Source organism: Pseudonaja textilis, chromosome 1, assembly GCF_049901715.1.
Source record: "Pseudonaja textilis isolate UNSWEBS1 chromosome 1, rPseTex1.2, whole genome shotgun sequence".
NCBI lineage: Eukaryota > Metazoa > Chordata > Lepidosauria > Squamata > Elapidae > Pseudonaja > Pseudonaja textilis.
The window spans coordinates 2,521,462-2,537,601 of NC_141990.1; the positions used below are offsets into that span (position 1 = coordinate 2,521,462).

General features: G+C 46.9%; 1 protein-coding gene across 4 annotated transcripts in view; it reads right to left on the reverse strand.

Moving 5' to 3' along the window:
• SLC6A4 (solute carrier family 6 member 4) overlaps positions 1-16,140 on the reverse strand; it is a 65,875-nt gene that overhangs the window by 13,406 nt on the left and 36,329 nt on the right. For all 4 annotated transcript variants that reach the window (XM_087924500.1, XM_087924505.1, XM_087924510.1 and 1 more), the window contains exons 5-10: positions 15,895-16,033; positions 12,932-13,066; positions 6,769-6,872; positions 5,607-5,734; positions 1,528-1,640; positions 102-233 (exon numbers count right to left, since the gene is read on the reverse strand). In XM_087924500.1, coding sequence (XP_087780626.1) covers positions 102-233; positions 1,528-1,640; positions 5,607-5,734; positions 6,769-6,872; positions 12,932-13,066; positions 15,895-16,033 — 751 coding nt within the window. The remainder of the gene's footprint in view (positions 1-101; positions 234-1,527; positions 1,641-5,606; positions 5,735-6,768; positions 6,873-12,931; positions 13,067-15,894; positions 16,034-16,140) is intronic.

A 16,140-nucleotide genomic window follows, 5' to 3' on the forward strand; every position in this document is an offset into this window, starting at 1 on the left:
TTGTTTGTTTAGCACACGGTTTATATATCCCCACCCCCACCCCCCCACCCCGCCATACCCCCCCTTCCTCCTCCCCCCCAGGGGCCGCATCGGCTACTTACGAAAGTCAGCGTGGACAAAGAGCCCATGAAACACGTCACGATCAGAATCAGCACAAACCATTCCCGCTGTTTGCCCCAGATGTGGGGGAATTCATCCAGCACACCGGTGATGACCCCCTCCAGGCCGGCAAACTGAGGGGGGGGGGCGAAAACATTGGAAGTGGTCAAGGAAAGGAAGAATCACCTCCAGGAATGGTGGCCGCTCCATCGCTGGAGGTTTTCAAGAAGAGACTGGACAGACGTTTGTCTGAAATTATCTAAGGCCTCCTCTTTGAGCAGGGGGCTGGACTGGATGACCTCCAAGGTCCCTTCCAATGTTATTCAACTATTCTATGGGAGGGAGGGAGGGAGGGAGGAAGGAAGGTAGGTAGGTAAAGAGAAGAAAGAAAAAGGGGAATGGAAAAGAGGGAGGGAGGAAGACGAGAAGTCAAGAAAGGAAGAAAGGAAAATGATAAAGGGAAGAAAGAAAAAGGAGAAAAAGGCAGGAAGGTAAAGGGATGAAAGAAAAATGGGAATGGAAAAGAGGGAGGGAAGGAGGAAAGAAGGAAGATGAGAAGTCAAGAGAGGAAGAAAGGAAAATGATAAAGGGAAGGAAAAATGAGAAAAATGAAGAAAGGAAGGTAAAGGGATGAAAGAAAAATGGGAATGGAAAAGAGGGAGGGAGGGAAGGAGGAAAGAAGGAAGGAAAATGATAAAGGGAAGGAAAAAATGAGAAAAAGGAAGAAAGGAAGGTAAAGGACGAAAGAAAAATGGGAATGGAAAAGAGGGAGGGAGGGAAGGAGGAAAGAAGGAAGGAAAATGATAAAGGGAAGGAAAAAATGAGAAAAAGGAAGAAAGGAAGGTAAAGGGACGAAAGAAAAATGGGAATGGAAAAGGGAGGGAGGGAATGATAAAGGGAAGGAAAAAATGAGAAAAAGGAAGAAAGGAAGGTAAAAGGATGAAAGGAAAATGGGACTGGAAAAGAGGGAGGAAGGAAGGAAGGAAGCTCCGAAGTCCCTTCTCATTCTATTATGCAACGTTCAGAACTCCTGCCAACTCTCAGCTGTGCACTTCCTGGAATTCCAATCCCTAGGGTTGGAGGGCCCCTTGGCGGTCATCTAGTCTCACCCCCTGCTCAGTGGAGAAGTCGAAATTTCAACGCGGGCAACGGAGATTCCCCCCTCCACCCCCAGTTCTTGTTCTTAGTCCCTCACCCTTTGCTCACAACCTCCCCGGCCATTGCCTAGATCTATTTATTCCAGGGTTTCTCAATGTTGCCGGCTGGGGAATTCTGGGAATTGAGGTCCACGCAGCTTAAAGCTGGCAATGCCTTACATCCCGCGCAAAGCACGCCCTCACCGCAACGGCTGCTACGCCGGTTGAATCCCACCCAGGGTCCCCTCTGACCCCACCCGTGAAGCCCCACCCGTCACCCTCCTCTCCTCACCGTGCTGTCCAGTCCCAGGGTGATCAACATCAGGAAGAAAATGATGGCGAAGAAGGTGGAGGCGGGCATGTTGGCGATGGCCTCGGCGTAGGTGATGAAGAGGAGGCTGGGTCCTGTTTGGCCCACCGGAGAGAGAAAGGAGTCAGGCCTGCTATGTCCGGTCTTGGGGAAGCCCCCCTCCTCCCCCCCCTCCTCCTCCCCCCCTCCTCCTCCTCCTCCTCTTCTTCCTCCTCCTCTCCGGTTTCTCTCTTGTTCTTCCGGTGAAGAACCAGATGCTCGAGATCATGAGGAAGGGAGGAAGGAGAAAAAAAGGGAAAAAGGAAGGAAAGGAAAGGAAAAAGGAAGAGAAAGAAGAACAAATAATTCAAAGGATAGGAAGGGAGGGAGGGAGGGAGGGAGGAAGGAAGGAAGGAGAAAAAAGGGAAAAAGGAAGGAAAGGAAAGGAAAAAGGAACAGAAAGAAGAACAAATAATTCAAGATGGGAAGAAAGGAAGGAAGGGAAAAAAGGAAGAAGAAAAAAGAAAGAGAAAAAGGAAGAGGAAGAAGAACAAATAATTCAAGATGGGAAGGAAGGAAGGAAGGGAGGAAGGAAGGAAGGAAGGAGAAAAAAGGGAAAAAGCAAGAAAACAAAAGGAAAAGGAAGAAGAGAAAGAAGAACAAATAATTCAAGATGGGAAGGAAGGAAGGAGAAAGAAGAAGAAGGAAAAAGGAAGGAAAAGGGAAGAGAAAGAAGAACAAATAATTCAACATGGGTAGGAAGGAAGGAGAAAGAAGGAAGAAGGAAAAAGGAAGGAAAAGGGAAGAGAAAGAAGAACAAATAATTCAACATGGGTAGGAAGGAAGGAGAAAGAAGGAAGAAGGAAAAAGGAAGGAAAAGGGAAGAGAAAGAAGAACAAATAATTCAACATGGGTAGGAAGGAAGGAGAAAGAAGGAAGAAGGAAAAAGGAAGGAAAAAGGAAAAGAAAGAAGAACAAATAATTCAAGATGGGAAGGAAGGAAGGAAGGAGGGGGAAGGAAGGAAGGGAAGGAAGGGAAGGATGGGAAGGGAAAATAAGAAGAAAAAGGAAGGAAAAAGGAAAAGAAAGAAGAACAAATAATTCAAGATGGGAAGGGAGGAGGGAGGAAAGAAGGAAGGTCTGGAGAGAGAAGGAGGGAGGGAGGAAGGGAAGACAGCAGAAGAAGAAAGGAAGGAAAAGAATGGAAGAAAACAAAAGGAGAAAGGAAGAGAAAGGAGAACAAATAATTCAAGGGGAACGAAGGAAGGGAAAATAAGAAAGGAAAAAGGGAGAAAACAAAAGGAAAAAGGAAGAGAAAGAAGAACAAATAATACAAGATGGGAAGGAAGGGAGGAAAAAGAAGGAAGAAGAAAAAAGGAAGGAAAAAGAAAAAAGGAAAAGAAGAATAAATAATACAAGATGGGAAGGGAGGGAGGAAAGAAGGAAGGTCTGGAGAGAGAAGGAAGGAGGGAGGCAGGGAGGAAGGAAGGGGAAGACAGCAGAAGAAAGGAAGGAAAAGAATGGAAGAAAACGAAAGGAGAAAGGAAGAGAAAGAAGAATAAATAATACAGAATGGAAAGAGGGATGTGGGGAGGAAGGAAGGAAGGAAGAAAGGAAGGAAGGAAGAAAGGAAGGAAGGAAATGATCCATTTTATGACCTTCATCCTGGCCCGGAAAAGCTTTGCAACCAAAACCTCCACCTGACTTTCATTTCTTTCCCCTTAAAAATAAATAAAAATCAAAAGCCGCATTTTTAATTTTAATTTAATCGGTGCCAACCGGGCTTTTAGCACAGCAGCCGCATATTCCATGCAACTGGATATCCCTCCGTGTTCATTAATATTATTTTTTTAAATTTATTTTAAGCAGAGGTGCCCGGATCTTGAACCCGTGTTCCCAGGCTGGGTTGACATCATCAAGCTACATGAAACAATTAAAATGCAATTAAATAATAAAAAAAAAACAATCTAAACTGGCCATGCTTGAAAGCCCAGCTGACGCATTTCGTAACCAGCAGGAGTTGCCACATGTTTTCGGGATGCCAACCCCGCTTCCAAAACACGTCGGTCTGGTCCAGCAGCTACGACCAGGGGTTGCACGCTTGCCAACTCACACATGCTGCTAGCCAAGACGTTTGGCTGGGTGTCCTTTAAGGAGGCAGTGACAGCAGCCAACCTTGGATCTTGCGAACCAGGGAGAAGGCTGGGTTCAATCAATCGGAATAGAGTTGGAAGGGACCTCGGAGGTCTTCTAGTCCAACCCCCTGCTCAAGCAGGAGACCCTATACCAGTGGGTGGCTAACCTTTGGGGGCTCCTGTGCCAAAAATTGTGCACACGCCAGAGCATGCGCTCACATGCCAGCACCCAGAAGGCAATGCACGCACCCCCACCCCCACATGCCCCCTACGCATGTGCGCACAATCCCCACCCCACACCCCCTCACCTGCCCTGGGCCTCACAGCTGATATTTGGCCTCCCAGAGGCTTGAAAAAAAGCCCTTGCGAGGTTTGCAGGCTGAATAATAGGCCTGTTTCGTCGCTTCCGGTATTACAGGAAGTGGTGAAATGGGCCTATTATTTGGCCTGCAAAGCCTCCAGAGGCTGAAAAAGGCCTCAAACCATCCCAAAAATCAGCTGTGAGGCGCACGTATGCGCAGTGAGGTAAGTTTGCCTGCGGCTTGTGTGCCGGCACAAATGGCTCTGCGTGCCACCTGTGGCACGTGTGCCATAGGTTCGTCATCACAGCCCTGTACTACCTTAGACCATTTCAGACAAGAGACTGTCTAATTAATTTCTTTTTAAAAAAGCCTCCAGTGATAGAGCACCCACAACTTCTGGTGGCAAGCAGTTCCACTGCTTAATTGTCCTCACTGTTAGGAAGTTTCTCCTTAATTCCAGGCTGCTTCTTTCCTTGATGAGTTTCCACCCATTGCTTCTTGTCCTGCCTTCAGGTGCTTTGGAGAATAATTTGACCCCCTCTTCTCTGGGGCAGCCCCTCAATTATAGGAAGACTGCTATCATGTCACCAGAAGTGGGAAGGGACCTTGGAAGGTCTTCTAGTCCATCCCCCTGCTCAAGCAGCTTGCCCTCGGAAGTTGTGGGAGTGTCATCACTTGAGATTTTCAAGAAGAGATTGGACTCCCATCTGTTAGCAATGGTGTAGGGTGTCCCGCTTGGGCAAGGGGTTGGACTAGATAACCTATAAGGTCCCTTCCAACTCTGATTATCTGTTACAAGCAGGAGAACCTAAACCCTTTCAGACAAGTGACTGTCCAGTCTCTTCTTCAAAACCACCAGTGTTGCATCACCCAAAACTTCTGGTGGCAAGAAGTTCCACTGGTTAATTGTCCTCCCTGTTAGGAAGTTTCTCCTTAATTCCAGGTTGCTTCTCTCCTTGTTCAGTTTCCATCCATTGTTTCTTCAGGTACTTTGGAGAATAGCTTGACTCCTTCTTCTTTGGAGCAGCCCCTCAAATACTGGAATGTTGCAATCATGTCTCCCCTAATTCTTATTTTCTTTAGACTAGCCAAACCCAATTCCTAATATCTTTCTTCATATGTTTTTGCCTCCAGGCCTTCAATCATTTCATTGCTCTTCTCTGCACTTTTTCCAAAGTCTACAAGCCATCCTGGAAAACTCAGCAAGGATGTAAACCTGGGATGTCCAATCTTGGCCACTCGAAGACCTGTGGACTTCAAGTTGAACTCCACAACTTGAGTTGAAGTCCACAAGGTCTTCCAGTTGGCCAAGGGTGGCCACTCCTGAGGTAAAAAGTCTTCCAGTTGGCCAAGGCTGGCCCCTCCTATGGTAAAAAGTCTTCCAGTTGGCCAAGGCTGGCCCCTCCTGTGGTAAAAAGTCTTCCAGTTGGCCAAAGCTGGCCACTCCTGAGGTAAAAAGTCTTCCAGTTGGCCAAGGCTGGTCACTCCTGAGGTAAAAAGTCTTCCAGTTGGCCAAGGCTGGCCACTCCTGAGGTAAAAAGTCTTCCAGTTGGCCAAGGCTGGCCACTCCTGAGGTAAAAAGTCTTCCAGCTGGCCAAGGCTGGCCACTCCCGAGGTAAAAAAAAACCCAGATACTGGGTCTTACCAGTATCTTTTGCAACCTCTGAAACGGGCTGTTTCCTCATCTCTGCCATGTAGCCCAGCACTGTGAAGATGACGAATCCTGCCAGGAAACTCGTGAGGCAGTTGATGGCACTGGTAATCAGGGCATCTCTGCAACGAGAACCCAAAAACCACATTCAGCATTGGAGGGCTGTGTGTGGCACTGGAGGCTTCTCGCCCCATGGCCTCTTCCAACTCAAGGGGGAGCAGAAGGGACATTGGAGAGGGCCAGAGTAGCCGGGGATGTCAAACTGAGGCTATCACGCTGGGGAGGAATAACAGCGTTACAGAATAGAATAGAATAGAATAGAATAGAATAGAATAGAATAGAATAGAATAGAACAGAATAGAATAGAAAATTAGAATAGAATAGAATAGAATAGAATAGAATAGAATAGAATAGAAAATACAGAATAGAATAGAATAGAACAGAACAGAACAGAATAGAATAGAATAGAACAGAACAGAATAGTTGGAAGGAACCTTGTAGGTCATCTAGTCCACACACACACACCCCACCCTACAACATTTCAGACAGATGAAGTGAAGGACCTTTGGTACAGTAGTCCTTGACTTACACCCATTTGTTTCATGACCCTTTGAAGCTACAACGGGGCTGAAAAAAGTCCTGGGGTCACATGATTTTTTGTGGCCTTCCTAGCTGCCTTTAGGAAGAGAGAGAGAGTGAGAGAGGGAGGGAGGGAGGAAGAAGAAAGAAAAAGAAAGAGAGAGAAAGAAAGAGAAAGAGAAAAGAAAGAAGGAAGGAAAGAAAGAAAGAAGAAAGGGAAAGAAAGAAGGAAGGAAGGTAGGAAAGAAAGAAAGAAAGAAAGAAAGAAAGAAAGAAAGAAAGAAAGAAAGAAAGAAAGAAAGAGAAGGATAGATAGATAGATAGATAGATAGATAGATAGATAGATAGATAGATAGATAGATAGATAGATAGATAGATAGATAGATAGATAGATAGATAGATAGATAGATATAGATATACATATAGATATAGATATCAATATAGAAATAGAAATAGATAGATAGATAGATAGATAGATAGATAGATGATCTCTCGCCCTTCTGAAGAAGTTTTTCTGGTCTCTCCATCCCATTTTCCCCCTGAAGTCTTTTACTTCCTTCACCCGCAAGCGACTTACTGATAGCAGTTGTTGTGGAACTTGTTGTAGCTTGCAAAAGCCAGGAGGACCCCGAATCCAGGCCCGAGGGAGAAGAAGATCTGGGCCGCTGCGTCCACCCACACCTAAAGACACAAACCGACAAAGCACAGCCGCCCCAACAGTCTGTGAAAAGAGCTGCAATGACGGGGGGGCCCTGTCCGAATGGCTTCGACCCATCCTGGGACCACCCCTCCTTTTCCTGCTCCAGGCTGGAAAGTCCTCCTTCCCGCTGCTACGACCATTTTCAGGGTCAGATATGGGAATAATTTATTTGAGCCCTGGTACTTTTATCGGGGCTCCTTTTATTTTACTTCAAATTCAGTTGGTTGTCTTGAAGGGCCCTGGGGGTGCAGTGGTTAGAGTGCAGCACTGCAGGCTAAACTCTGCCCACAGCCAGGAAGTTCGATCCTGACCGGCTCCAGATCAACTCAGCCTTTCGTCTTTTGAGGTGGGTAAAACGAGGACCTAGATTGTTGGGGGCAAGAGGCTGACTCTGCTTAGAGAGGGCTGTAAAAGCATTGTGAAGCAGTATATAAGTCTAAGTGCTTAGTGCTATGGCTTAGGAAGGAAGGAAGGAAGGAAGGAAGGAGGAAGGAAGGAAGGAAGGAAGAAGAAAGGAAAGAAGGAAGAAAAAGGAAGGAAGATAGGAAAGGAAGGAGGGAAAAAGGAAGAAAGAAAGAAGGGAAGCAAGGAAAGAAAAGAAGAAACAAAAAGGAAGGAAGAAGGAAGGAAGGAAGGAAGGAAGGAGGAAGGAAGGAGAAAGGAAGGAAGGAAAGGAAGGAAAGGAAGGAAGGAAAGGAAGGAGGAAAGAAGGAAGAAGAAAGAAAGAAGGAAGGAAGGAAAGGAAGGAGGAAAAGAAGGAAGAAAGAAAGAAGGGAAGGAAGGAAAGGAAAGAAGGAACAAAAAGGAAGGAAGAAGGAAGGAAGTATGGAAGGAAGGAAAAAGGAAGGAAGGAAGGAAGGAAAGGAAGGAGGAAGAATGGAAGGAAGGGAAAGGAAGGAAGGAAGAAGAAAGGAAAGGAGGAAGAAAAAGGAAGATAGGAAAGGAAGGAGGGAAAGAAGGAAGAAAGAAAGAAGGGAAGGAAGGAAAGGAAAGAAGGAAGAAAAAGGAAGGAAGAATGGAAGGAAGGGAAAGGAAGGAAGGAAAGGAAAGAAGGAACAAAAAGGAAGGAAGAAGGAAGGAAGTATGGAAGGAAGGAAGGAAGGAAGGAAGGAAGGAAGGAAGGAAGGAAGGAAGGGAAAGGAGGGAAGGAAGAAGGAAGGAAGGAAGGAAAATGAGGGGAATGAAGGGAGCCATAGTGGCGCAGTTGTTACAATGCAGCATTGCAGGCTAACTCTGCCCACTGCCAGCAGTTCGATCCTGACTGGTCCAGGTTGACTAAGCCTTCCATCCTTTCAAGGTCCGTAAAATGAGGACCCCGATTGTTGGGGGCTGACTCTGAAAACCCCTTAGAAGGACCTGCAAAGCACTGTGAAGCGGTTTATAAGTCTAAGGCCTGTTGCTCCTACGCTTAGTTTAGTTTACTTAATTGTCATCGCACCTCGTACAACAAAATTAAATACCATCTTCAGTGTACATTAACAGCTTTATTGTTCCACAGGACGTTACCCAGGGGACTGAGATAAAGTGTATTTTTTAATTTTTATTTATTGATCTCTATCTGGCTATTATTATTTTTACAAACAATTCTGTCAGGTTTCCAAGTGATTAAATCCATTTAAAAAAAGAAAAGAACAAAGTCCATCTTCCGAAACCTTTCCCCCCAATGACTGCCACAGAGAAAATAAGAAAAATAATATATACTAAGCCTAACTAAAATGTCTTCACATATGTCAATTTTGGGCTTGACAAATTCAGGATGGTGAACATACCTAAAACTCCTTCTAGCACTGATGATGCTACCTAGAAGGGTCATGAAATGTCTGCAAAGAAACCACCAAGTTCAGAGAGCACCACAATACTTCCTCCTCCTCCTCCTCCTCCTCCTCTTCCTCCTCCTCCCTGCAAACTCCACTCCCTTTTAACACTGATGATGTTACCTAGTTCGGTAATGAAACGTCTGCAAGAAAAAAACCAAACTCAGAGAGCACCAAGGACCCCACAGCCCTCCTCTTCCTTGTCTTCCTCTCCTCCTCCTCCTCCCTCCTCCTCCTCCCTCCTCCTCCTCCTCCTCCTCCTCCTCAAGCTCAATATCCTTGAAGCCTTAACACTGAAATAGACTCCATGGACACTCTGGAAGGAACTCCTTATTTCTGCTTTTCTAAAACCCAACCTGTCCCTTTTCCCTCTTTCCTGGAGAGAGCCAAACGCTGGCTGGGTGCAAATAGGAGAAACTTCCTGACAGTGAGAACAATTAACAAGTGGAACGACTTGCCACTAGAAGTTTTGGGTGCTCCATCGGTGGAGGTTTTGAAGAAAAGACAGTCCACAATAATAACAGTGTCTAACTTTGGCAACGTTAAGACTTGCGGACTTCAACTCCCAGAATTCCCTAGTCAGCTTTAAGGCTTGTGGACTTCAACTCCCAGAATTCCCCAGCCAGCTTTAAGGACTTCAGCTCCCAGAATTCCCCAGCCAGCTTTAAGGACTTCAACTCCCAGAATTCCCTAGCCAGCTTTAAGGCTTGTGGACTTCAACTCCCAGAATTCCCCAGTCAGCTTTAAGGCTTGTGGACTTCAACTCCCAGAATTCCCCAGCCAGCTTTAAGGCTTGTGGACTTCAACCCAGAATTCCCCAGCACTGGACTTCAACTCCCAGAATTCCCAGCCAGCTTTAAGGCTTGTGGACTTCAACTCCCAGAATTCCCAGTCAGCTTTAAGGCTTGTGACTTCAACTCCCAGAATTCCCAGCCAACGCTTGGGACTTCAACTCCCAGAATTCCCAGCCAGCTTTAAGGCAGCTTCAACTCCCAGAATTCCCAGCCAGCTTTAAGGACTTCAGCTCCCAGAATTCCCCAGCCAGCCATGTCCACAAGTCTTAACGTTCTCACAGTTGGACACCCCTAGTGTAAGGTCTCCTGCTCAAGTTAGGGGGTTGGACTAGATGGCCTCCAAGGTCCCTTCCAACTCTCTTATTTTCAATCTCGGCTGGTCCAGGAGCACCCGGGGACTTTGCAGCCAGATGGGACCGATTACGATCTGCTCCTTCCTCACTTCAGAGATAGTCGGCACAATAGCAAAGATTTTTTTATTACTTTTAGGCTCTTACCTGAGTCTTATTACAGCCGCGCTTTTGATCAAATAACAGCCTGTTTTCATTTCCTCTTGAACCTTCCCTATCAGCCATCCGGCTGGCGAATATTAGAATATCTAATCTTGCTGGTGGCTGAATTTATTACTTAAATTGAGGGCCTGGATCTTTTCCCCTCATGCAAAATTTTTATAACTCAGAGTGAGAAAGGGCCCATTAAACCTCAGAGATTTTGCAATTATTATTATTTTTGGGCAGGTCGAAGCACAGATAAATCAGATTTTGTTACGGCTCGTGTGCCAAGTGGTTTTACCAAAGAAACAGGGGTTGTTGTTTTTTTAACCAATAAATAGTACGGGATATGGGATTTTTATTTTTATTTTTTCCTTGTTAAGCTTGCAGACTGATCAGCCCAGGTACGAACTGCGTTGACATATGAATAAAGGAGGGAAGGAGAAAGGAAGGAAAAAAGGAAGAGAGAAGAAGACAGAGGAAGGGAGCAAGGAAGGAAGGAAGGAAGGGGGAAAAGGAAAAAAGGAAGAGAGAAGACGAAGGAAGGAAGGAAGGAAAGAAGGAAGAAAGAAAGAACAAGACAGGAAGGAAGGAAGAAAGGAAAGACCTAAGGAAGGAAGGAAGGAAGGAAGGAAGGAAGGAAGGAAGGAAGGAAGGAAGAACAAGACAGGAAGGAAGGAAGAAAGGAAAGACCTAAGAAAGGAAGGAAGGAAGGAAAAAGGAAGGAAGGAAAGAAGGAAGAAAGAACAAGACAGGAAGGAAGGAAGAAAGGAAAGACCTAAGAAAGGAAGGAAGGAAGGAAAAAAGGAAGACAGAGGAAGGAAGGAAGGAAGGAAGGAAGGAAGGAAAAGAGGAAAGAAAGAAAGAAGGAAGGAAGAGAAGAAAGACTGAAGGAAGGAAGGAAGGAAGAAGGAAGGAAGAGAGAGAGAGAGAGAGAACAAGACAAGACAGGAAGGAAGGAAAGAAGGAAAGGAAGGAAAAAAAGGAGAGGAAGAAGGTGGGAGGGAGGGAGGGGGAGGGAAGGAAGGCAGGAAAGCAGGAATATTATACAGGCGGTCTTCCATGTACAACAATTCGTTTAATGACTGTTCAAAGTGAAAAAAGTGACCGAGGATCGTTTTTCACACTTATGACCATGGTAGCATCCGAGGGGTGTGTGTCACACAATCCCCCTTTTGCAACCTTCCGACCAGCGAAGTCAATGGGGAAGCCAGATTCACTTAACAACCGTGACTCACTTCACAACTGCAGTGATTCACTTAACAACTGCAGCAAGCAAGGTCGTAAAATGGGGCCACAGGTTGATTTTCCTCACTGTTAGAAAAAATTCCTCCTTATTTCCAGGTTGAATCTCTCCTTGTTCAGTTTCCATCCATTATTCCTTGTCTGGCCTTCGGGTGCCTTGGAGAATAGCTTGACCCCCTTCCTCCTCATCTCTGGGGCAGCCCCTCAAATATTGGAAGGCTGCTCTCCTGTCTCCCCTGGTCCTTCTCCTCACCAGACTAGCCAGGCCCAGTTCCTGCAACCGTCCGTCGTATGTTTGAGCCTCACTCCCCTCATCATCCTGGTTGCTCTTCTCTGCACTCTTTCTAGAGTCTCAACATCTTTTTTATAATATAGTGACCAAAACTGGATGCAGGACTCTAGGTGTGGCCTTACTAAGGCTTTATAGAGTGGTACAGAGTGGACGAGATAGATGACCTTAAAAATCCCACCCAGCTCTTACCCTCACCCCTTCCTAGTCTTCAGAAGTTGTGGGAGCTTCATCCCTGGAGGCTTTCAAGAAGAGACTGGACTACCATCTGTCAGAAATGATGTGGGGTCTCCCGCTTGGGTTGGAGGGTTGGACTGCATGACCTCCAAGGTCCCTTCCAATTTGTTATTCTGTTCTGTTAAGTGTTGATACCACTTTATAAGGCCTTGATAAGGCCAATCCCGGAATCCTGCATCCAAGTTTGGTCGCCACAATATAAAAAAAAGATGTTGAGACTCTGGAAAGAGGGCAGAGAAGAGCAACTAAGAGAATTAGGGGACCGGATGCGAAAACGTACGATGGACGGTTGCAGGAATACAGTATGGTTAGTTTAATGAAAAGAAGAATTGGGAGTGACAGGATAGCAGCCTTCCAACATCTCAGGGGCTGCCCCAAAGAAGAGGGAGTCAAGCTATTCTCCAAAGCCCCTGAAGGCTGGAGGAGAAGCAACGGATGGAAACTAACCCAGGAGAGAAGCAACCTGGAATTAAGGAGAAACTCCCTAATAATGAGGACAATGAACCAGTGGAACTGCTGGCCACCAGAAGTTGTAGCTGCTCCAAGACTGGAGGCTTTTGAAAAGATGTTGGATCATCGTTTGTCCTTTTAGGGAAGTTCTGAAGTTGAACTTAGTGAATCTGGCAAAGTTTGAGAGGGCGGCAGCTGATGCATCGATGTGTCACGCACGATGTGTCTTTCCATCAGAACACAACCTTCTCTCCACACTAACCTGGAGGAGAAGAACGACAACCCTGGGAAGGTTGGGGTTGAAAGGCCACTAAAGAGCAACCGAAAGGGAATTGTGCAACCATTCTTAGTCACTTCTTCATCATCATCTCGCCGGAAGCCCTTTTGGCTAATCAGAAGGTGATGTCAACTGTTGACAAATCCAGAAAAAGGAAGTCCCGGGACCTCGTTTTATACAGAACACAGAACAGAGGTGGAAGGGATCTCGTAGGTCATTTAGTCCCGGGGTGAGTCTGAATGGTCGCTAAGCAAAACGCTGCGATGGTCGTAAGCGTGAAAAACGGTCGCAAGTCACTTTGTCCCGGTGCCGTGATCACTTTGCGCAGTCGGTAAATGAATCGTTGTGAGCGGGAGGGGGGAACGATCTGCATGTGGAGAAAAAAGGAGCGCTGGGATTGACGGAACGACGGATCTACGATCGCGGTGGAGCCGTGGACTTACGTGAGTCGTGAGAAGTTTCTGCCAGTCGGGCTGCAGGTAGTAAAGGACCCCCTTCCAGGCTCCAGGTAAGGTAGCTCCACGGATCAAGAGGATGAGGAGGATGGCGTAAGGGAAGGTGGCCGTCACCCAGACCACCTACGAGGAGAAGCAGTGGAGAAGACATTGGATGAAGAAGGTTGATATGAAGGTTGATAATCAAGGTTCTCCACCAAGAATGGGAACTCATGGTCCATCTACCTGGTTGGAGAAACCTCTCTGCTCTTGAACGAAGCTCCTCAGAGTTTACTACCTGTAGGAGTGGAGGCGTTCAGACTTGGCCCCTTGAAGACCTGTGGACCTCAACTCCCAGCATCAAGGTCCTCCACCAAGAATGGGAACTCATGGTCCATCTGCCTGGTTGGAGAAACCTCTCTGCTCTTGAGTGAATCTCCTCAGAGTTTACTACCTGTAGGAGGTGTTCAGACTCAGCCCCTTGAAGACCAGTGGACTTCAACTCCCAGAATCAAGGTCCTCCATCAAGAATGGGAACTCAAGGTTATTCTGCCTGGTGGAGAAACCTCTCTGCTCTTGAGTGAACCTCTTCAGAGTTTACTACCTGTAGGAGGTGTTCGGACTTGGCCCCTTGAAGGCCTGTGGACTTCAACTCCCAGCATCAAGGTCCTCCATCAAGAATGGGAACTCATGGTCCATCTGCCTGGTGGAGAAACCTCTCTGCTCTTGAACGAAGCTCCTCAGAGTTTACTACCTGTAGGAGTGGAGGTGTTCAGACTTGGCCCCTTGAAGACCAGTGGACCTCAACTCCCAGCATCAAGGTCCTCCGCCAAGAATGGGAACCCATGGTCCATCTGCCTGGTGGAGAAACCTCTCTGCTCTTGAGTGAACCTCCTCAGAGTTTACTACCTGTAGGAGGTGTTCAGACTTGGCCCCTTGAAGGCCTGTGGACTTCAACTCCCAGAATTATGGAGCAACTTAGTGACTCTGATGGCCTGGAGATCTTCAGGTGCTTGATGACTATCGATCCGAGATGATGTAGTACAACCATGGGCAACTTCAAGACTTGTGGACTTCAAGTCCCAGAATTCCCCAGCCTTGAAGAGGGGTGGACTTCAACTCAGTATGCTGGCTGGGGGGGATTCTGGGAGTTGAAGTCCATAAGTTTCAAGTTGGCCAAGGTTGGAACTCACGCTGTAGGTAGGTAGAAGTTCTTCCAGCCTCTTCTGCACTTAGGAAGCCATCTTGAGATGCGGAGACTTTGAACTAATTTTGGTTGGGGGGCAAGTGGAGTTCGGTGACTCCTATCTTAAGGGGTCAGTCTGGTTTTCAGGGGGACATGTCCACCCCGATCATGGCCCCCTAGGCAGAAGTATCAAGGGGTGATGTCCATGGGGGATTTGGCCTTCAGAGGGTCATCATCCAATTTAAATTGGACAGCTGTGGAGTCTTTGAGGCCGGGAGGGAGGAAGGAAAAGAGAAGAGGAAAAGAGAAAGGGAGGAAGGAAGATTAGAAGAAAGGAAGATGGATAAAGAGGAGAAGGAAGGGAGGGAGGGAGGGAGGAAGGAAAAGAGAAGAGGAAAAGAGAAAGGGAGGAAAGAAGATTAGAAGAAAGGAAGATGGACAAAGAGGAGAAGGAAGGGAGGGAGGGAGGGAGGAAGGAAAAGAGAAGAGGAAAAGAGAAAGGGAGGAAAGAAGATTTAGAAGAAAGGAAGATGGATAAAGAGGAGAAGGAAGGGAGGGAGGGAGGGAGGAAGGAAAAGAGAAGAGGAAAGAGAAAGGGAGGAAAGAAGATTTAGAAGAAAGGAAGATGGATAAAGAGGAGAAGGAAGGGGGAGGGAGGGAGGGAGGGAGGAAGGAAAGAGAAGAGGAAAAGAGAAAGGAGGAAAGAAGATTTAGAAGAAAGGAAGATGGATAAAGAGGAGAAGGAAGGGAGGGAGGGAGGGAGGAAGGAAAAGAGAAGAAAAGAGAAAGGGAGGAAAGAAGATTTAGAAGAAAGGAAGATGGATAAAGAGGAGAAGGGAGGGAGGAAGGAAAAGAGGAGAAAAAAAAGAGAAAGGGAGGAAAGAAGATTGGAAGAAAGGAAGATGACAAAGGAAGATGGACAAAGAGAAGGAAGGGAGGGAGGGAGGGAGGAAGAAAAAGAAAAGAGGAAAAGAGAAAGGGGAAAAAGAAGATTAGAAGAAAGGAAGATGGATAAAGAGGGAGGAAGGAAGGAAGGAGAAGAAGGAAGGAGAAGAGAAGAGAATAGGAAAAGAAAACGGAGGGATGAAGATGAGAAGGAAGGAAGGGGAGAAAGAGGAGAAAGAAAATGAGGGAGAAAAGGGAAAGGGAGAAAGAGGGAAAGAAAGAATAATTGAAGGAAAGAAAGAAGGAAGGAAAAATGGGAAAGGGAAAAGAGAAGGAAGGAAGGGAAAGGGAAAAAGAGGAGAAGGAAGGGAGGGAAGGACGAAGGAAGGAAAGGAAGGAAAGAGAACAGAAGAGAATAGGAAAGGTGAAGGAGGGAGGAAAATGAGAAGGAAGGAAGAGGAGAAAGGGACAAAGAGGAGAAGGAAACAAGGGAGGGAGGGAAGGGAAAAGGGAAAAGAGAGAAGGGAAGAATAATTGAAGGAAGGAAGGAAGAAAGGAAAGAAAGAAAGAAAGAAAGAAAAGGGGAAGGGTGAAGGGGAAGGAAAGGGGGAAATAAGAGAAGGAAGGAAGGAAAAACGGGAAAGGGAAAAAGAGGAGAAGGAAGGGAGGAAGGAAAGAGGATGGAGGTCCTATCATCCCACGGGCCTCGTACCTGTCCAATTGGGCCAGCCAATCCATGCCACCCCAGACCCACTTAGTCCTTCCTTTGGGGAGGGGGAGGTCTTTCTCACAGGACCCAGGAGGAGGACGAGGTCCCTTTCGTTTGGACCCCAAGCCCCTGTCCCCTCTGCCCTCCTCCTCCCCTCCTCCTCCTCCTCTCCTTCTTCTTCTCCTTCTTCACCTTTCCAGATGTTTTGACCCCTTTCCAGATGCTGAAGTAGACGATGGTGAAGATGAAGAGCAGGCAGAGGGTGAGCTGCCAGCTGATGCCCCCGAGGTCCTCCAGGCCCTTCGCTCGGTGGAGCTGCAGAACGTGGCGGCTGAAACGGAGAACGAGAGGCGGGAGGGCCGGGTCAGCATCCGCGGGCTCTTCAAAGGGAGGGAAAGAGGGAGGGAAGGGAAAAAGGAGAGGAGAAAACAGAGGGAG